Source organism: Pseudonaja textilis, chromosome 5 (assembly GCF_049901715.1).
Source record: "Pseudonaja textilis isolate UNSWEBS1 chromosome 5, rPseTex1.2, whole genome shotgun sequence".
NCBI classification, from domain to species: domain Eukaryota; kingdom Metazoa; phylum Chordata; class Lepidosauria; order Squamata; family Elapidae; genus Pseudonaja; species Pseudonaja textilis.
Genome location: NC_141994.1, coordinates 20,826,048 through 20,848,614, shown reverse-complemented (window position 1 = coordinate 20,848,614; position 22,567 = coordinate 20,826,048). Strand labels below are relative to the sequence as shown.

Genomic DNA, 22,567 nt, shown 5'->3' with positions numbered 1-22,567 from the left:
GCAAGCAGAAGAGAACACAGATAGTCCTTCACTTATGACAACCACAGGGCCCAGAATTTCCATTGCTGAACAAACAAGGTAATTTGCCAGCTTTTTTTGCCACCATTGTTAAGCAAATCGCTTCAGCGGTTAAGCAAATTACGTAGTCACTAAGTGGATCTGGCTTCCCCACCCCCCGCAATGATTTTGCTGTCTGGGAAGGTTGCAAAGGGAGGTACCAAGACTCGAGGATGCTGCAAACTTTGTAAATACATGCCCGTTGCTAAGCAACCAAACGTTGATCCCATGATCTTGGGGATGCTCCAATGGCCATAAGAGCAAGGACTGGCTGCACTTCTTCTTATGACTTCTAATGGTGTCTAAGTAAATGGCTGTAAGTCAAGGACTACATAAGGACAAGGAAGAGAGGAAATAATCAGATTTATCGGAGACCGGAAGAAAAAAGTAGCATTGGTGCTCTTAATAGGTCTTCTTCTTCCAGCTGAAAATATTCAGCAAAGTGTTCAGCTCCACACTTGGTATATTTTAGCAGGAGTCCAAAAGACCAAACCTTGCAATATTTTTTTTAGGACAAAGCCTATATAGCAGTGGTGGCTTATCTTTTTGGGCTCCTGTGCCAAAAATTGTGTGCAGGCTGGTGCTCGTGCTCTTGCATGCCAGCACCCAGAAGGCAATGCGCCCCCCACGCCACCTGCACATGTGCGTGCAATCCCCCCACCCACCCCTTACCTGCACTGCGCCTCACAGCTGATTTTCAGCTGGTTTGAGGCCTTTTTCGGCCTCCCAGAGGCTTGAAAAAAGCCTCTGCAGGCCAAATAGGCCCATTTCATCACTTCTGGTATTAACAGGAAGTGACAAAACGGGCCTATTTTTCGGCCTGCAAAGGCTTTCCTCAAGCCTCTGGGAGGCTGAAAAAGGCTTCAAACCAGCCGAAAATCAGCTGTGAGGCATGCGCATGTGCAGTGAGGTAAGTTTGCCTGCGGCTCACATGGCAGCACAAATGGCTCTGTGTGCCACCTATGGTACATAGGTTCGTCATCATGGCTCTATAGTGTGTGATGCCTCACCTTGGAACATCTTCTTCAATGGTCAGACACCCGTACACAAACACGATAATCCCAATGACAGAGGATGGAATAAGAAATTCGGTATATAACCCCAGCCAGGCAAAATACATTCCGATTTTTTCTCCAAAATACTTTCTAAAGGAAGGAAACACAACACACAGGTAAAGAGAAGAAGGTGTACTTTGCTACAATTTATCTTCTTTAAAATACATGGGCGTGGTTTTTTTCAGGAGGCACGGGTCCTGGAGGTTTCTCTGGAGATTTTATGCTATAATGGAGAATAATTCATTAATTGGGATGGCTTGACTTCAAAAGTCACAGATGCTCCATCATTGGAGGCTTTTAAGAAAAAACGGGACAGTCACTTGTCTGGAATGATACAGGAGGGTGGACTGGAAGACCTCCAAGGTCCCTTCCAACTCTATTCTATTCTATTCTATTCTATTCTATTCTATTCTATTCTATTCTATTCTATTCTATTCTATTCTATTCTATTCTATTCTAATTCAATTTCCTATTCTATTGTACATTCCATTCCATTCTAATTAAAACAGTAACTTTATAATTCTATTTCTGTATAAATGTTCTATTCTATTATATTCTTTATTCTCCATGCCATGCCATTCCACTCCACTTCACTTTACTCTATTATTCTATTCCATTCTAATTAAAACAGCACCTTTATTATTCTATTTCTGTATAAATATTCTATTCTGTATTCTCCATGCCATGCCATGGCTTTCCATTCTATTCTATTATTCTATTCCATTCCGTTCTAATTAAAATAGCAACTTTATTTTTATATTGCTGCATAAATATTCTATTCTATTCTACTGTACCCTACTCTTCTATTCTATTCCATTCCATTCTTTTTTTAAAATTTTTTAAAAAGTACTTTATTAAAGTTCAAGATATTAAAAAGTTTACAAAAAGCAAAGTTTACAAAAGTTTCTGTAATAGAAATTATATCGACATCTTTCAATATCATTTTCTTGGCAGTACACTAAGTATCATATGTACACTTAGAATTTGACAAGTTTTTTTCATATTAACTATATTAATTTGCAGTTCTTAATTAATGTTAATAAATAAAGCTGTATCATCTTTATGGGTCACTAATTCAAGTAAAAAGGGAAGAAAAAATAAGAGAAAAAAGAACATCATATTGACACTTAATATATGTACATATTTATCTAAAATAAACATCAAGAGTATTTATAGACTGTGTGCTGTAGTTAATATTCCATAAGTATGGGAGGAGGAAGGGAACACATTTTTATCATTCATTATTGCATATTTCTGTATATTTTTACAGTATATCTAGGTAATTATAAATCCTAATCTAAATATCTATCTAAATCTCGCTTTTTTTCCTAGCAGCTCCTCAATTTCTATAACTTCTCCCTCATCCTGTCAGTTTGCTAATATTCCAATTTTATTTCCCTTTTTTCCATTCCATTCTATTCCACCCCACCCCATCCTTGGAGGCTTTCATAAAGAGACTAGACAATTGTTTCTCTGAAATGGTATTGGGTCTCCTGCTCAAGCAGGAAGTTTGACCAGAACACCTGTAAGGTCCCTTCCAGCTCTATTATTCTATGTTCTATGTATCAAGGTTTGTGTTGGAATTCTGCTTATCTCCTGCTCTCCTCTCTATTTATCTTTAAAAGCGAAGATTTCTGAAGTTGCCCTTAACTCTTGGCAACTTTGCAGATACCCAATAGGCTTTTCTTGGTTATGAAACAGAGGGCGTTCATTTTGCCTTCCTCTGGGTGTTTCATTGCTGTTGCTTTTTTCTTCTTCTTCACAACTTCCTACTGCAGCCTCCAGCCCCAGGATTTCCTCCCAAGAATCAACTATCCAAGGATTAACCAGGCCAGTCCCTGATTAGTTTTAAAATCCAGACAAGGTCAGCCAGCTCATCAGCTATACAGGATTAATGCACAGGAAAACCTGCCTTAATCCCTTTACCAGTTAATTCTAAGCCTCTTTTCTCTCCCATACAAACAAACAAAAAAAAATCTATATTTTTCTGGAACGGTGTAATTAATTTATCAGGCTGTCGATCAGGGTAGAGGCAAACATGCAACAATATAGATTCAGCCCTACAATTTATGATTGTTTTTATGATTCAAAGCAGCCTGAAAAATAGCCGATGGAGAGATGCTGTTTAAATCTTTCTTTCTCAGCAAAGGTTATGATTCTGAGCTGATCAAACACAGCTCATAAATGCTGGAACGGGATGATAACAACAATTTGACTTAGGAAAGGAGAGCCTTAAAGATTCTTCCTAGGATTAGTTTAGTGGTAAATACAGGCTCTCTTTTTCTGATGCTAGGAAATAATATCCCCTCTCCTGGAGAACCAAGATGGTTCAACCAGTCATTAACTTTTTTTATGTCGAGCAAGAAGGTAGACATTATTTGATGCTCTCTTTACACTTCTGTAATCATTTGCTTTTTCGCACAAGGGGAAAAACATGAAGATTATCATTCTCCTATGGCTTAAAAAAGAAAAGAAACAATAACGTTGCTTATTTCTTTTTTCAAGAGGCAACTGGACTTTCTGGTTTTTCTTTCAAGATGTTTCGCTTCTCATCCAAGAAGCTTCTACAGCTGGATGGAGGGGAATGGAAGGATTTATACTCCCTGCAGACAGCTGGTCATTCGCATCCTTTTAGAGAGCCATTGAGGTGACCCTGAGGATACAGATAAACCTCCAAATGGCCTCAATGACTCTCTAAAACACAGGTGTCAAACTCAATTGTGTCATGTGATGTATCATGATGTATCGCAACAGGGGTGGGCATGACACATGCCCCCAGTTTGACAGGCCTGCTCTAAAAGTACGCAAATGACCAGCTGTCTTTAAGGAGTATAAATCCTTCCATTCCCCACCATCCAGTCAGAGCTGAAGAAGCTTCTTGGATGCGAAGGAAATGTCTTCAAGGAAAAACGAACAAAGAAAGAAAGCCCAGTTGTTCCAAAGGTGCTTTTTTTCAAGAGGCAACTGGACTTTCCATTTTTTCTTTGAAAACATTTCACTTCTCATCCAAGAAGCTTCTTCAGCTCTGGGGAATGGAAGGATTTATACTCCTTGCAAACAGCTGGTCATTTGCATTGTTTTAGAGGGTCGTTGAGGCCGCTTGGAGGTTTATCTGTGTCCTCAGGGTCACCTGAGTAGTGCAAATGGGTGCGGAGCCTTCTTAGAACTGTTGAAAGGAACTGTGTTGTAGACTGGAGATAGATGATGTTGCATCCCTCCCCCTCTGTTGAGAGAGGGCTGTTCAATTTTGACACAGATGGCCACTTTGACCCCTCTTTCAAACCCGCTGTCCACTCTGTCCAAAATGTGGGGGGGAAAAAGCACTTTTGGGACAACCATGACTTGGATGACTGAGAATCTCTGCAGACTTTTGGAGAAGTGACATTAGGTCCTTTGTTTTGCAACAGCCTAGTTGGTTAGACAGTGTCCTCAACACAATGAACGTGAATTTGGGCAAACTCCAAGAGACAGTGGAGAACAAAGGGAGTATCTATGGTCACCGGGGTTGCGAAGAGTCAGACACGACTTGGTGACTGAACAACATCAATGAAGATGATGTCAAAAGAGAGGCAACTTTGCAAGATCCACGTATGAGATTAATGCACGGTAGTGCGCATCATAGAAAGGATCACAGATATCTATTAACCAAGGAAGTTTTACCTTATGAGGTCAATAGGCTGAAACTTGTAAAACGCTCCATATCGTGCCCACTCTCGATATAACAGCTAAGAAAGGAAAACAGACAAATGAAAACAGATAAGGATTGCATAGTGAGACTGTGTTACAGAATCGGCAAACATCAGATGTGGTACTATCTGCAAAAGGGGGATGTTTGTGCATTGGTACATTCATCTTTTAATATAGTATTTATTATTATTATTATTATTATTATTATTATTAATTTAATATGGTTTTTTATTATTTATAAATATTTACAGACCCCTCACATCCTGGACATAAACTGTTTCAACTTCTACCTTCAGAACGATGCTATAGAGCCCTGCGCACCAGAACAACTGGACACAAGGACAGTGTTTTCCCAAATGCCATCACTCTGCTAAACAAATAATCCCCTCAACATTGTTCAACTATTTACAGTCTGCGCTACTATTACTGTTAATCTTCCCATCACTCCTTATCACCCATCCCTTCCCACTTGTGTGTCATGCCCCTGGTGGAGTCTGACTCTGAAGAAGAGGAGGAACAGCCAACAGGAAGTGGGAGTGTGGCTCCAGAGGTGGTGGAGGAGGCTGGGGAAGGGCAGAGGCTGGCTGGGCAGTCAGAGGAGGACCCAGGCCTATCCCCTATCCATCCTAGGTCACGCAAGGAGAAGATCGGGGAAAAGCGAGGTCTACTCAAGAGATTACCATGATCCTCCTCGTGGCTTGCAGGTGGGAGCTATGTATATAAGTTTGCAACTACACAGTTAGAATTGCTGAAGTCAATTAGTGTACACCTTGAAAGAGGTTTATCTTTGCTGGCGTTCTTCCTATGGACTTTTCTCAGTTATTATCCTGGACTTTATAATTAGTTATCTCGGCTTGCTTCAGAACTCTCATCAATGCGGTTTGTTTTGGTTTTCTGTTTGCCTCCTTAATTACTTTTGTGACTGTAAACTGTGCCTAATAAAACAATGAAGTTAAGTTGAAGGCTTTACCGGACTTTAATATATGTTTTGGGTTTGGGGTTATTTTGAGAGACTACGGGTCATCATATTGTGACTGTATGACTGTAAGTTTGTTGCTTATATCCTTACGATTTATATTGACTGTTTCCTAGTATGATTTGATTGCTTATTTGTACCCCATGACTTTTATTAAGTGTTGTACCTTATGATTCTTGATGAATGTATCTTTTCTTTTTATGTACACTGAGAGCCTATGGACCAAGACAAATTCCTTATGTGTCTAATCACACTTGGCCAATAAATAATGTATTCATTCATTCATTTATACTGTGACATACAAAGAAAATACAAAAGTAAATATTAGGGAAATATTTCTTGCCCATCCTCCTAAAAATGGTCTTTAAGCAGCATTTTTCTGCACTACAATTCTAACTATAATCTATACCTATCTGGATAATCAAAATGACATACAAAGACTTGGACCCAGTTAGAAATTGAATAAAACCCGTTTACTTTCCTGGACTTGGTGATAGATCTTAGACCAAGGCATGCTATAGCAAGAACTGCTGTGAAAGAACTTTGCATAAAATTGCTTCTGTAGGTCTCTACTTCATTTATTTATGAAATACATTTATTTATTATTAAATTTATTTGCCACCCATCTCACTATCAACCAAATTTGGCCAGCTTACGCTATCATAAATAACAATATAGGTGGATTTAAAAGTCAGAAATATTAAAACATTAAGTATTAAAATATGAACAATATATTAGATGAAAGGATCAATGCATAAGCTGGAGGTGGAGGTGGCATTTTATCTAATCTTACTAAACACCTCCAGCATTTATGTAGCCACCATCTATTGAAAGGAAGTAATGTCTGGTTTTCTCTTTCTTAAAAAAAATAACCACCACCATTTTTGATTAGTTTATAATATCACATACAAAGAAAGTACAAAAGTAAATAATAGGGAAGGTAGGGAAGGGAAAATGGAAGGGAAAAATTAGGGAATGAAAAGAGGGGAGGCATTTACAAAGAGATAGAGAAAGAGACAGACAGAGACAGAGATAGAGACAGACAGAGAGACAGACAGAGAGAGAGAGAGAGAAAAGAGAGACAAAGACACAGAGAAAAACAGAGACAGAAAGATGGGGGGAGAGAGAGAGAGAGAGAAAGACAGAGAGAGAAAAACAGACAGAGAGATAGAGACAGACAGAGACACAGAGAGAGAGACAGACAGAGAGACAGAGAGAGAGAGACAGAGACAGAGAGAGAGCGACAGACGGAGAGAGACAGAGAGATAGACACACAGACACACACACAGACAGAGACAGAGACAGTGACGGAGAGACAGAGAGAGAGACAGACAGAGAAATGGAGAGATGGAGAGAGAGAGAGAGGGAGTGGGAGAGAGAGAGGGGGAGAGAGAGACAGAGAGAGAGAGACAGAGAGAGAGAGAGAGAGACAGACAGACAGACAGAGACAGACAGACAGACAGACAGACAGACAGACAGACAGACAGACGGAATCTGGACTTCATATCTTTGTTCGTACCAAGCCACACCTAATCCCTGCTTCACAGCAGTACCAACAATTAGCAACAAGGGAAATATTAGCACTTGATTCCAGTCTGGATTAAGCCACAAAAGGTGTGAATTAGACCTGATACTTCCTTTTCCTATTTGGCCTTGGATTCTAAATATAATAATAAGCTCAGGTGAGTCCTTTCTGCATATGTCAAATCCCTGGAATGAGAATACGAGCAGTAAAAGACGATGCACATTATTCAAACATGAAGTATCCTTTTTACATAAAACCAAATTGATTCCCCCCCCCCCATCTGGAACATCATCATCCATTGTCTTTATAGCACTGTCAATGTTAGCCCCATTCATTAAGTAATTCTGGCCACAGACGCTGCCGTGGGATTAATCAGAATAATGGTACAGGTTGTCCTCAAATTACAACCGTAATGGAGCCTGACCATCAGAGTCATAAGTTGTGATGGTCATAAAAATCACAACCAATTTGATTTTATGACATTTGTGGTGGTCATTAAGTAAATGTTAATGGTTTGCTGTGGGCATAATTTTGCTAGTTTGGAGCAAAACCATCGTAAAATATTGTCATACGTTTGTAGGACATTGTAACCGCTTGCTGATCACTTAAAATGACCGATCATAAGTTGAGTACTATCTGTACTGAACCAGCATTAGTAAGAATCAAGAATTAAGCATAATGGAGTGGTTGCTTATGTGCAGCTGTATTTTTTCCAATTGTCATCTACCGTACACAATCACATGTGCCAGACCTGGTTTTGCCCAGAACACAATTTGGAACGCCGTAGCATTCAGAAAGTTTCATTCCCAAAGTGTGTTTCTCATACTTCTCTTTTTTTATTTATTTGATTTATATCCCACCTACCTGCTCTGAGGACCACTTAGAAAAGATAACAAGGTCTCAAATGAGGCAGGGATTGCTAAAGAAATCCCTTTGCTTTCTAGAGCTAGGCAACTATGTCTGTCTGTAAGTCCCATTTGGAAGCTATCTTGTAGATTTGAACCTCAAATTTCATACACCAACCTCATACACAATTTTCTAGCCTTAATTTTTTTATCAATTAAACTGACTACAGCTTTCTTTCTTTCTTTCTTTCTTTCTTTCTTTCTTTCTTTCTTTCTTTCTTTCTTTCTTTCTTTCTTTCTTTCTTTCTTCCTTCCTTCCTTCCTTCCTTCCTTCCTTCCTTCCTTCCTTTCCTTTCCTTTCCTTTCTTTTCTCTCTCTCTCTCTTTCTTTCCTCCCTTCCTTCCATTCATCTAGTCTTGCCTTTATTGTTTTTACAAATAACTTAAGACAGAAAACATATCCAACACACCTCCTTCCTCTTATTTTCTGCGACAATGGCAAACCTGTGCAGTGGATTGGGCTGAGAGAGCGTGACTGAGAGAAAGTCACGCAGTTGGCTTTCATGCCTAAGGCGGGACTAGAACTCATCGTCTCCTGGTGATTGATCCAAAGTCACCCAGCTGGCTTTCATATCTAAGGTGGGACTAGAACACACAATCTCCTGGTGATTGGCCCAAAGTCACTCAGCTGCCTTTCATGGCTGAGGTGGAACTAAAACTCAAGGTCTCCTGATTCCTAACCAGGTATCTTAACTATTAGACCAAACTGGCTCTCAACAATGATAACTGTATAACATGACCATACATGTAGAATTAGGGTTTGTTTGTTTGTTTATGATGTTCTCCCCCCTTTCTTTATGAGGGCCTATCTTTTAAATGAAGTGAATGTGAGATTCCCATCTTGCTCTAGAAAATATCCCGGGAGCTATTAAATTAATTATTCGTAGGGAGAACATGAGCTGCGCATCATGTTCCTTTGTGAGGATGTCCGGCCTGCTTCTCTCACAGAGGCTCTTTTTCCCTAATGAGAATGTGAAGAAGGCTCACAGGATTTACCTTTTGCCCGATGATCTGGTCCATAAATCTTCATCAGCAGCCCTTCCATTCCAAGATAATGCAAGCCAGATGACTTGTTGTCTACCTTGGAAAGAAAGTGGAAGCCACTGCATTGCTGACAGGGGACAAAATTTGCGTCTGTGTTTTAAAAGGGCCACCGGCCAAAGGAGAGGCCGGTAGAAAACAGCTATGGAGAAACCCCTCTCTCTTCCTTTTAAATCTGATCTGGGCAATCCAGGAAATTGAAGCCCGAAACTGTTCAGGCCCAGATAGAAAACAGATGATCTTATGCACAGAAAATCTACAGTCCTTGCAGCCCTGCTAGGGGAACACATGTCAGCAATTCATGCAGCATTTCCAGTGGGAAGGAGGGAACCTTTTATGCATTTGATGCTTAACACTTTGCAAGAAGACCAGCCCAACTAGAATATTTTTCCAGGCAACTTAAAGGTGTCCCCTTCCACCACCCTATCCATCCCACTTATATTCTACTAGTCTTTCGGATTTAGCTGCTCTTTTAATATTTTGTTGTCCAGTTGCACTGATGCAACAACCTCCCCTTCGCATAGGAAGGAGATGTTCCTTCTCAGGCAGGAACGTCAACTTTGAAATGTGCCTATGCTGTCGCAGCCACCTTTTCGTTTCTCAGCCTGCCACAGCCTGTGAGGTGGAGGGAAAGGGTTGGAATGCTAACTGCAGACGACAGCAAGAAGCCGTCCCGTGGGAACCAAGGTCATGTCAACAGATGTTTGGCAATGACCTGAAGGAGTTGCCATGATGTTGTTGTTAGTCTGTCACAAAGTCGTGTCTGACTCATCATGACCCCAGGCCTTCCTGTCCTCTACTATCCCCTGGAGTCCATTTAAGCTCACGCCGACTGCTTCAGTGACTCCATCCAGTCACCTCATTCTCTGCCGTCCCCTTCTTCTTCTTTTGCTCTCAATCTGCTCCCAATCTTTCTTACACTCTTCTCCAGGGAGTTCCCTTCCTTCTCATGAGGTGGTCAAAGTATTTGAGTTTCATCTTCAGGATCTGGCCTTCCAAAGAGCAGTCAGGGTTGGTCTCCTCTAGCACTAACCAGTTGGATCGCCTTGCAGTCCAAGGGACTCGCAGGAGTCTCCTCCAGCACCTGAGTTCAACGCCTTCCATTCTTTGGCGCTCAGCCTTCCTTGTGGTCCAACTTTCACAGCCACACATTGCAACTGGGAAAACCATAGCCTTGACTATATACATTTTTATTGGCAGGGTGATGATGTCTCTGCTTGTTAGGCTGTCTAGATTTGCCATAGCTTTCCTCCCCAGGAGCAAGCATCTTTTAATTTCTTGGCTGCAATCCCCACCTGCAGTGATTTTGGAGCCCATGAAAATAAAATCTGTCACTACCTCCTTTCTTCCCCATCTATTTGCCAGGAATTGAGAGGGCCAGATGCCCTGATCTTAGTTTTCTTACTGTTGAGTTTCAAGCCAATTTTTGAACTCTCCTCCTTCACCCGTATCAAGAGGCTCGTTAGTTGCTCTTCACTTTCTGCCATTAGAGTGGCCTCATCTGCATATCTGAAGTTGTCGATATTTCCTCTGGCAGTCTTAATTCCAACTTGTGATTCATCTAGTCCTGCCTTCCTCATGATGTGCTCTGCATATAAGTTAAATAGGCAGAGCGACAGAATACAACAATGGTGGCTAACCTTTTCAGCACTGAGTGCCCAAAGCACGCATACGTGTGTACAAATGCATGTGTGCACACACAACTCCCCAAAATTCAATGTGCGTGCATCTCCCATGCATGCACCCCGTCCCACCCCAAGACCCGAAGACCAGCTGGCCGGTGGGAGGTGCACAAGCATGGTTGGTGGAGCTGAGCTGGGGCACACGTGCCATAGGGCTTTTTGTGCCACCTCTGGCACACATGCCATAGGTTTGCCATCATGGGTATACAGCCTTGCCGAACTCCTTTCTCAATTTTGAACCAATCAGTGGCTCCGAGTTGCCATGGAGGCACCAAAACAATGAAATCAAGAGCAAGCTATTTGAACAAAGGCAATCAAGACCAGAATCGAAAAACCATCTAGATTGTGAATAGAAGCAGAAGAGACACTAGATCGTATGCTCAGCTCACTCACGAAACCCACACAAACTGTTTCTATTTTGAAATTGCTTCTGGATTTTGTGCTTACAAAGGGGAAAAATAGATATATGAAACTTTGACTTTGTTTTTGTAAACTAGACAGCCTTATTGTTATAGAAATGGCTTGTCTATACTGTTGGGTAAAGGCAAAAAGTTGTGGTTGTAATGTTGTTACTTTCCACTATGCTAAAGAGAGTGCAAGTCAGTGCCTTTTTCTTTTTCTCCTGTTACACTATATGCCACCTTTTCCCCTCCTTCTCTTCTAACTTTTTCCTGCTATTTTTTCTTTGTATTTTGTACTTTGATAAACTAATAAAAACGTTAAATGAAACTCACACAAACTTTAGGAATAAAGAATGACATAACATATTCGGCAACATTATTCACTACCACATCTTTGCATTGCCAGTAATAAAAAAATTGGTTGGAACGTATGGTTGGAAAAGTAGTTGAAAACAAACAGAAGAAAGTGGGGATAGTTGATGAAGTAATGTACCATGGGATGGTAGATTAGAAGACAAAGAATTATTTGAGAAGATCATATAGTATCCAGTTCTGAAAATCAAAGTGGAAAGATTATGGCATAAACCAGCTATGGTGATTCCAATGATTATCAACACCTTGGGTGTCATACCAAAATCTTGGATGACAGTTAGAAAAACTGCACTGATGAAATTCCTTCTTTAAATTACAGAGGGCCATAACTGCTTGGATCTGGACATACACTATGAGAACAAATTATGACAGCCTAGGTTCTTGGGAAGAATGCAATGCATAGCAAGGCCAACACCAGCTAACGATCTGGCAGCAATGATTTATATTGTTGCATTATATTATAATTAGCTTGATACCCATGCTTCACTATGAAACTATGTGATAGGGCTTAGTTTTTGGGGAGGAAGATAAAGGGGGGAATTCTGCATCTGCCTACCAGCATCCATCAGTATTCATCTGGCTAGCGTCCTGTCTGTATGTAGGAGAGTTGAGGGCTGTTTGGAAACCAAAATAGTATTTGCTGTGTGAGCAAGGAGACAGCAAGGAACCTTGGCTTAGCTCAACTGTTCTGTACTGGTTGCTTCTGTGAAACTGAAACTGAAACTCCTCTCCTCTGATTGTGTTTTGCATTTGGAACAGACATCTTTTCAGGTGGGGAGAGGGAGTAGAACTCCTTAGCCTCAGAGCATGTTAATAATAATAATATACAAAATACTAATACTCTGATAGTCATTTTGAAAAATCCTTTCTTAGTGAGCACTAGAAGCCAAGAGGAACATACGTGCCAAATTTCAAGTTTGTAGGCTTTACAGTTCTGGAGATTATGTGATGATGCATGAGGGGTATTTTGCTTTTATATATATAGAAGATAGATACACTGACTCCAAAATAGTGAAATATCCTTTTGTGCAATCTCTATCAAGATAAAACAGCTGTGAAAGATCAGGAGAAATTCAGCTTTGGTTGCGTCTTGTTTGTCTAAGAGTCTTTTAATGACAGACCTATTGGCAAGGACTTGTCTGTAGTTATAACTTTCATACCAACCCAAATGAAGCTGCAAATATTTTACCTTCCTTTCATTCATGTCCTTACTTTCACCTTCATATTCGCCCTGAAAAAAAATCAATGACATGCATGTTAAAATATACGTTTCATAGTAACATAAGACTGTACATTGTAATGTTTTAAGCCAAGCACCGTCTATAAAAACTGCTCATTAATCCAGGCCGATAACGGGCTTGCAGTTCAGATATTTCTCATTACTAGCTGAGCTATCAAGAGTAATTTTTCTCTTTATCTCATAAAATGAAAGTGCTGACCTAGATTTCTTAAACTCCCCAAAGTACTGTATTTTACCGATAAAGCACACGATTTCCTTGAGCAACTTCCAAAGGCAATATTAATAACTGGATTTTCCCATATCCTTCTCCATTTTATCACCTTCTAATCTTGCCTTCGTTATCATCCTTTACCCTGAAGACTTCCTGAAATGTAGATCTAATTGGAGGATGGATGGAGATGGTGTTAATGAGGTGAAATATATTATAGAACATATTGAATAAATAGAGCCTGTAGTGGTTGCTGTCATATCAAATTACTGATGATAAGAAAGACTATTTCTGCTCTGTCTTTGTTGGGTGAAGAAAAAGAAGACTCGTGTCTAAAAAGTAGCATTTGATGGCAAATCTTAAGTTTCTGCCAAGACTTTGATCCTGAAGGCCTTTCCTTAGCATATAAAGGTACTATATAAAGATACTAGCTGGCTACCAGTGCTTCGCGACAAAACTTGGTGATCGGGCTGTGCAGGAGAAATTCGGTTCACAATCCATTGGCTCAGTGGTGGTCGGTGATTGAAGCACATAAGATAATATCGTTCCCACTGCCTTGAGTCCAGAAGCAGTTCCATAGGTGGAAGACATAGACATTTTGGTGAGGTACCGATGTTTAGTAATGTAAGGAGTCCCAGACTGCTCCTGAGTGAAGGAGTGGAACCTCTGCCAGTTTGAACTGAGGTAACGGAATGTGAGGCAACTGGCAGTTGGAAGAGAGTTCTTTTCAGGTGGGGAGGGGGAGTAGAACTTCTTAGCATCAGAGCATGTTAATTACTGTATAAGAAATACTAATGCTCTGATGGTCATTCCAAAAAATCCTTTCTTAGTGAGCATCTAGAAGCCAAGAGGAATATACATGTCAAATTTCAAGTTTGTAGCCTTTATAGTTCTGGAGATTTTGTGATGAGTGAGTGGTGTTTGACTTTTAGATAGATAGATAGATAGATAGATAGATAGATAGATAGATAGATAGATGGATGGATGGATGGATAGATAGATAGATAGATAGATAGATAGATAGATAGATGATAGATGGATGGATGGCTAGATAGATAGATAGATAGAAAGACAGACAGACAGACAGACAGCTATGGATATATAGATAGATATAAATAGATATAGATATATAGATTGTTAGTCTCCCTGTCAGCCTTGCCAGAGAAACTGAACATAGAATAAAAGGGTTGGAAGGGACCTTGGAGGTCTTCCTATCTAGCCCCCTGTTCCCTATACCATTTCAGACAAGTAACTGTCCAGTCTCTTTTTTTCGATGCTTCCAGTGATGGAGCACCCACAACTTCTGAAGGCAAGCTATTCTATTGATTGATTGCTCTAACCATTAGGAATGTTCTTAGTTCTAAGTTGGTTCTCTCCTTGGTTAGTTTCCATCCATTGTTTCTTGTCTTGCTTTTTGGTGCTTTGTAAAATAGGTTGACCCCCCCTCTTCTTTGTTCCTGTTGTGACCCAAACCTTGTTCCAAGGAAACAAACACGAAACGGAGGTAACAGCAAAACCTTTTAATGATTCTTTACGAATTCCATTCCTTCCCAGTTGAACGGCTGTTTCAAACTAATTGTCTCTGATAAGAACGAGTCTTGCCAAGATTGTGCAAGGACGCCAAGAACACTAGATAAAGTTACTAAGAAATATTTCAAAGACAAAGAATCTCCAAACACCAACCAAGATACTCCAAACCTCCACAAGGCTTGAGTGCAAAAACTTCTTTGCTTCCTGCAAAGAACTCTGATTTCTCAGCTGGCTTTTATCTCCTAAGGGAGGGACCATTACCTTGCAGCCTTACTCCTGAGTCGCCCGTGCTGCTGAAGCTGCTCTTTCCTTCAAGCAGCCCTGCATGCACGCGCACTGGGCACAGGCTCCTCAGGGACCTCTTCATCACTGCTGCCAGCCTCCACAATCTCTGAAGGCAGCACTCTACTCCCTGGTGGTCCTGGCCCCATCCCTGCCTCACATGCAGGCCCCTCATCTGAGTCCTCGCTCTCCAAGACGTCAGCTATCCTGACCTGCTGCCGGTGAACCACAACAGTTCCCCAGCATAATATTTGGGACCATGCTGAATTTAATGTGAAACAAATATCAATGATATTGTCATTCTAAACTTGGTCCTTATAAAAATTAGGATTAAAAGTGTATACTTACATCATGTAGAGGATAAGCTGCTTCATAAACATTATTTGCTATTAATGTGTTAATACCTAAAAAAGGGTACAAGTTAGGATATTATCAGTATTGTTTTATTTTGTATTATTTGTGTGTGTGTGTGTGTGTGTGTGTGTGTGTTTTCATCTTAAATTTAGAGCTGAAATTAATTTTCCAAATTATAATTTTGGGGTAGCAGGAAATCAGATTTTGTCCCTGGAAATGCAACTTTAAATTTTAGCCCACATTTGAGTTTTAGAATCCAAACTTAAATTCAGCTGATTGATTTTTTTCAAATATTCAAGATGCTTTTTACCTATAATTATATCTTTATTCTTCATTTTAATAAGATTTATGAATGCAATTGGAAGTTATGCTGCTATTGAAAAGGCACCATAACTTAAAAACAGATGCAAATGCCAAATATTTACTGAATACTAAAAGGCATGAATCTTTTTTATGAGAATATATATATATATAAATTACCATTTCATCGAAAGGAATGGTATTAAAATATAACCCACAAATATTGCCCATAAAAATCCAAACAACATTACTGTCATTTAAGGAATGTGTTCTCAATCCTCCAAGATACCTAACGATTCCATTTTGGGCTATTTTTCAAGTTTTACGACTGCCTGCCTCTAAAACCAGGAATGATTCCATTGGCCAAACATCCTTAGCCCTTTTGCTAGCCTTCTTTGGAGAAGGAGACAGGCTGATATTACAACATGGAAGTCCTCCCTTCAGTGATTCAAGAAATAAAGCCAGTGAAATTATACAAAGATCCCCATCCTGATGTCTGAATCAGGCTGGCATTTCCGATGGTTAATGTATCAGATTTCCAGGGTTATACTTTTCAATGCAGGAGAAAAAATACATATATACCTTGATCTAAAGATATGGTTTTTTTTAAAAAAAATAACAAGTTGATGTTATAAAGCAGGGGTGTAAAACTCAGTTTCACTGAGGGCTGCATCAGGGTTGTGGTTGACCTCATGGAGCCAGGTGGGTGTGGCTGACTGGGTGTGGCCAGCGTGACGTCACTCCCCAAACTGCTGGCATGTTTCCTCTTTGCATTGGGTAGACTGGGTGTGAAGCAATGCTGGCCCGATGTTTCCTCTTCACATTGGGTAGACTGGGGCGAAGTGATACAGGACAACCGCTTACATTTTCCAGGACGGTCCTGTGGACTAGATCCAACCACATCACGGGCCCCCTGTTTCCAACACCCCTGTTGAGAAGCAATGTTTCTCAACCTTGGGAACTTTAAGATGTGTGGAATTCAAGGGATACTGTGTAAAATAGCAAAGTACGGACAGAGCACGGACAAAGAACGCTCCATGGATAAAGAAGGGGAGGGCACATTAATAATGACCCTTTCTCTCTGATTGGATAGTTTCTATCAGCGTAAAATGTGTATAATACTCTGAGCCACTCTCGCAGGGTGTGGCTATCCCTTACATGCATTTTGCCTCTATGTTTTGAACACAGGATTCACACAGACCTTTTGCTTTGGCCAAATAATTTTTAAAAAGCTGTTATTTTTGCAAGCCTCGTCTCAAGTGTCACTCTTTGGCATCTCCGTGGCACTGGGAAACTTCTGGGACCTTACAAACATAATTGAGAAGTTCCACAATGCTCTATTTAAGATCCAAGCTTTTTCTTACCCATGCTGTTTTTGGCTTTTGAACTATATGTGCGCTTCAAAATTTCACGGACCTATATTTGAAGAAAAAAAAGAACAAAAAAGAGTAATCACTTACAAATGATTTCCCATGATTTAGTAGAAACTAATCAGTCAATGTACATTTAAAAACAAACCTCCCCCCACAATAGCGCAAATTCTGACTACCATTTTGCCACAATGCTGTGATTCAGGGAGTTATTTATTTATTGCATTTTCACAGTTGTAATAATTGGTATAAAAAAAGAGGAAGAAAGAAGAATGTACCAGGCAAAATTTGAAGAAGAAAAAACATTCAGGGGTTGAAGGATAGAAGGATGTACCTCAGTGGTGGGATTCAATTTTTTTTTACTACCAGTTCTATGGGTGTGGCTTGGTGGGCGTGGCATGGGAAGGATACTGTAAAATCTCCATTCCCTCCCCACCCCACTAACCTGCTTTCCAGCTCCATTCTCCTGTGCAAGGCAACAAAGAAGAGCCAGCCAATGAGCTGGGACTTGGGAGGCGGAGAATAGATGGGGACGGGGCCAGTCAGAGGTAGTATTTGATGTTTGCAAATACTTTGCAACTACTCAAAATTTCCACTACCGATTTTCCGTACTATTCAAGATTTCCACTACTGGTTCTCCAGAACTGGTCAGAACCTGTTGAATACCACCTCTGACATACCTATCTTTAGGAAACTTGAAGACAAAGTTTTCCTTCTACTGTAGAAAAACCTTTCCTGTGTTGTAAAAGGTAGCATAACTTTACAATATTCCAGAGGGGTGTCAACCCATAGAGATGACTGACTTCCAGGTATATCAGAGAACAACGTGGAAGGAGACATTATGTTCAGCAAACCATGAACCTCAGGAGAAGTTCTGCCAGACGTTCCTCACAAGTTGTAGGTGCTTCATCATTGAAGTCATGCCAAAGGGGCTTTTTCAAGAGGCAACTGGACTTTCTGGTTTTTCTTTGAAGATGTTTTGCTTCTCATTCAAGAAGAAACTTCTTCAGCTCTTTAGAGAAGAAGAGAAGAAGCTTCTTGGATGAGAAGGGAAACATCTTCAAAGAAAAACCAGAAAGTCCAGTTGCCTCTTGAAAAAGCCCCTTTGGGACAACCATGACCTGGAGGACTGAGAATCTCTATAGACATTCATCATTGGAGGTTTTAAAGAAGAGATTGGACAGCCACTTGTCTGAAATGGTATAGGATCTCCTGCTTGAGCAGGGGTTGGACTAGAAGACCTCCAAGGTCCCTTCCAATTCTATTCTGACACAGATATTACAAGAGCCGTGTTGGTATAGTGGTTAGAATGCAGTATTGCAGGCCGACTGCCAGCAGTTCGATCCTGACCGGCTCAAGGTTGACTCGGCCTTCCAACCTTCTGAGGTCAGTAAAATGAGGACTGTTGGGGGCAACATGCTGACTATAAACCACTTAGGGAGAGCTGTAAAGCACTGTGAAGGGATATAGGAGCCATGGTGGCACAGTGATTAGAGTGCAGTACTGCAGGCTATTTCCGCTGACAGCCAGCGGTCTGTAATTCGCCGTTTTGAATCTCGCTAGGCTCAAGGTCGACTCAGCCTTCCATCCTTCTGAGGTGGGTCAAATGAGGACCCAGATTGTTGGGGGCAATGTGCTGACCCTGTAAACCGCTTAGAGAGGGCTGTAAAAGCACTGTGAAGGGGTATTTAAGTCTAAATGCTATTGCTATTGCTATATAAGTCAAAATGCTATTGCTATTAACTGAAATTCTGAGCCTCTACACTTGAAATAGCATTTTGAAAGATGAATCCTCTTTGTTTCTCTTATCTGCAGATAAAGTGATAGAAAACATTCTAAGCCACAATTCAACAATAACTTTCTTGTGGGTTTACTTACAATTCGACTGCGGGTGCCGTTGTCAAAAAAAGTATCTTTATCTTGAATGTTGTACCTTGAAACGTGAAAAGAACAGAAAAAAAAATTAGCTCTGTGATATTATAAATGGTTGCGTAATACCCTATAGAACAGCATTAGGATAATTTTTATTCCAAAGAAACAGGTTCTAATATTACAAAACAACAAACCTGATTTACTTCAAGCCCCAAAAGTGGCTTATTCAGCTAAGGTTAAAATGGATTGGATTCTTATTTTTTTATTCCTTTGAACTTTTAATGGGTTGTCTGAACGATAAGGCTTTAAAGATTTGATTATAGATAAAATATGGGAAAAGGGGGTTTTCTTGCGTTTTTAGAGAAAATCATGTACTGTGATATTAAAATTGAGAAGGATGAAGAGAAGAAATTAATTAGTGGGACATCATTTGAAGGGATTAAAGATTACACATTTTAATATGTTGTTATTTTTGGGAGCCCCTAGTGGAATTTTCCTTGATTAAGTTTTAATAATGAGAGTTTAAAAGATTTATTTATAGATATAAAACATGAGAAGAGGGTGTTTTCCCCTTCCTCTGTGTCTCTAGAGAAAATGACAAGGTACGGTGTAGACATTTGAAACAGTTTTATTTGTTTTATACATAGATACCAGGGGTAGGATTCAATTTTTTAACAACCGGTTCTGTGGGCATGGCTAGGAGGGCATGGCTAAGTAGGTGTGGCCATGTGAGTGGGTGGTGTGGCTTCTTGTTCCTTTTTTTGCAGCCACCTCTCCCCCATTTGGGGCCTTCTGGGCCTCAGGGAAACCTCCTGGGGGGGGCATTTGTGCTCCCAGAAGGCTTCCCTGGGGCCAAGGAAGGCAAAAAATGGAGTGGGGGGTGGGGAGCTGCCCCCCCTCCATTTTTTACCACCTGGGCCTCAGGGAAGCCTCCTGGGCGAAGCAGTAAGACGGAGAGGGGAATCCTGGTACAGCTGATCATAAGAACAGCTGATCGTCAGGAGGGGAAAAAAAGAAATACCTTAAGGAGTGACTGGGCAGGGAAGAATGCAGTTAGCATGAGTGATAAGGACTGACTGGGCAGGGTGGGGTGGGGCAGGCAGAGAGGGCGGGGTCAGCCAGGGCACAATTTGCCGGTTCTCTGAATTATGCAGAATCATAACAACCGGTTCTATAGAACCGATCTGAACCGGTAGAATCCCACCCCGATACACACCTAAATTATTATTTCTGGTAACTTAAATGAACTTTTGCTAAATAAGATTGAATTGTCAGCCTTTACTATTTGCTAATAGATACAAGATGAGATATGGGCTAAAGAGATTTTTGATTGAAATAATAGAGAAGGCATTACGTTATTGTAAATACACTTGACTTGATGAAAGGGGAAGTAATTTCTTTCTACAGATAGTCCTTGACTTACAACAGTTCATTTCGTAACCAAAGTTACAGTGGCACTGAAAAAATTAACTTATCACCGATTTTCACATTTATGACCGTTACAGCATCTCTATGGTCACGTGATCAAAATGCAGACACTTGGCAGGTGTGTTGGGTATATCGATACACCAACTAGGTTTGGGTGACTAAATATATAAACCTAGGTTTAAGTGTTTGTAGCTTTAAGCACCAAACTGCAATGTAATTAGATAATTAAGGGTGCGGTTGCAAGCAGCAATATAAGGCAGTAAGAGAAACGTAACACTTCCTGGTCTCTGGTTACTGTTCTGGTCGCTGGTCTCTCTGCTGTCTGCTGCCTGCTGTTTACTCCTGTATGAGACGTATGCTTGTTGGCTACTGTGCTGGATACCGTTTCTACTGAACAAAAGGACTGTTTACTTGGTGAGCTGATATCCTGTGCATACTCAGCGTTGTCTTCGAGAGAAAGGTATCGGAAGGAGAAGATAAGGACATTGTACTGACTAGTTAATGGACTAGGTTACTGGATGGATATATTGGATTACTGACATATGGACTGAATGACACTGCTTAAACTCTAAATGAATAAAATAACTATTTAAAACTACAAACAGTGTTTTTGTCTCCAGTGTGTGCATACTCTTGGGCCCAGCCTCTCTCTCATTTGGCTGCCTGGCTTGACTGCTGCTGTGCACTCTGCTTGGGGGTTTGTCCCCAAACACTAACATTGGTTATGGGCCCAGCAGTGAGCACAGTCTAACTAACCAGGTTATAGCAGAGAGAGTTTTGGGGTGAGTTACACATTACTGTAAAAACAAACTGTTTGTTGAATAGTTATTTATCTGAAGAGCAATGGCACAAGTAAATTTGCCAAGTCTGTCCATGATATCCAGACTAGATGGAACAAACTATGTTTCATGGTCAATGAAATGTAGTTTACTGCTACGAAGAGAAGGTTTGTGGGACATAATAACAAACCCACCAGATGTATCTAACTTAGATCCTAATGTTGAAGAGGATGCCAAAAAGATACAAGACTATGAACGAAAGAATGAGCAGGCTTTATGCATCATAGGACTGACTCTCTCAGACCAGCAACTGATTCATATCTGTGGAGAGGAGATTGCTGCAAACTGCTGGGAGAATCTCAGGAAGATTTATGTTCGAGACAGTGTAGGAGCTCATATCAATCTTACACGGAAGCTGTTTAGAACACATCTTGAGAAGAATGGAGACATGTTAACTCATTTAAACTGTATGAAAAGCATTTTTCGAGAATTACAAGAAAAAGAGCTTATATTTAATGAGTTACAACAAGTATACATCATACTGTCTTCTTTGGATCGAAGCTATGATGATTTTGTGACTGCTTTAGAGGTATTGCCAAAAGACAGTTTATCAGTAACTGAGATTACCGGCAGGCTATTAGAAGAAGCCAGAAGAAGGTTTGAACGTGACCAGCTGAGAGAAGATAAACCTAATAAAGAAGAGAAATTATCTTCAAAGCTTGAAAGAAACCAACTTTGTAAAGTAAAGCACCCGGAAGAAGAGAATTTATCTTCGACGGCATACACAATTAAAAAGTGTTTTAATTGTGGAGGCAGAGGACATTTGGCAAGATTCTGCAGAAAAGGAAAAAGCCAGAATGTAAGAAAGCCAAAGAAATCCTTTGAACTAGCCACGTTTAGCAACTGTGATGTGAAGAGTGATTTATGGGTGGTGGACAGTGGTGCATCCCACTGCATCACGAGAGATAAGACAAAGTTTATAAAAATGTCTACAAGCTCTCAACATATATCACTCGCGAATGGCTGGCACCTCAAAGCCAAGGGTGAAGGTATTGCATACCGTCCATGTTTAAACCAGAATATAAAAATGTTGTATGTACCACAGTTAAAGATGAACTTACTTTCTGTAAGAGTATTAGATAAACTAGGTTATGTGGTTACATTTAAGAATAATAAGTGCATACTGGAAAAAGATAACAAAAGGGTAACTGCAGCTTTAAATGGAACATTATATGTCTTACATGATAGTAAGAAAGGGGAGGCACAGACTGTATTTAACAATATAAAGCCTCATAATGAATGTATCCATTTATTGCATAGGCGTTTGGGGCATGTAAATTTTAAGATGCTAAAACGTACAGTAGAGTTATCTGAAGGAATAAGGTTAAAACCTTGTGATAAATATTTGCGTTGTAATGTCTGCTGTGAAGATAAGAGTACAATATTGCCTGCAAATAGGCTAAATGGTTTCAAAACTAAAGAACCTTTAGAAGTAGTATTTGCA

At 40.3% G+C, this 22,567-nt stretch overlaps 1 protein-coding gene across 2 annotated transcripts in view; it reads right to left on the bottom strand.

Moving 5' to 3' along the window:
* Positions 1-22,567, bottom strand: part of ANO2 (anoctamin 2) — a 170,017-nt gene that overhangs the window by 98,091 nt on the left and 49,359 nt on the right. For both annotated transcript variants that reach the window (XM_087934259.1, XM_026701966.2), the window contains 6 exons: positions 18,863-18,917; positions 16,979-17,030; positions 15,309-15,364; positions 12,890-12,931; positions 4,773-4,837; positions 1,068-1,202 (listed from right to left, as the gene is read on the bottom strand). In XM_087934259.1, the coding sequence (XP_087790385.1) occupies positions 1,068-1,202; positions 4,773-4,837; positions 12,890-12,931; positions 15,309-15,364; positions 16,979-17,030; positions 18,863-18,917 (405 nt within the window). The remainder of the gene's footprint in view (positions 1-1,067; positions 1,203-4,772; positions 4,838-12,889; positions 12,932-15,308; positions 15,365-16,978; positions 17,031-18,862; positions 18,918-22,567) is intronic.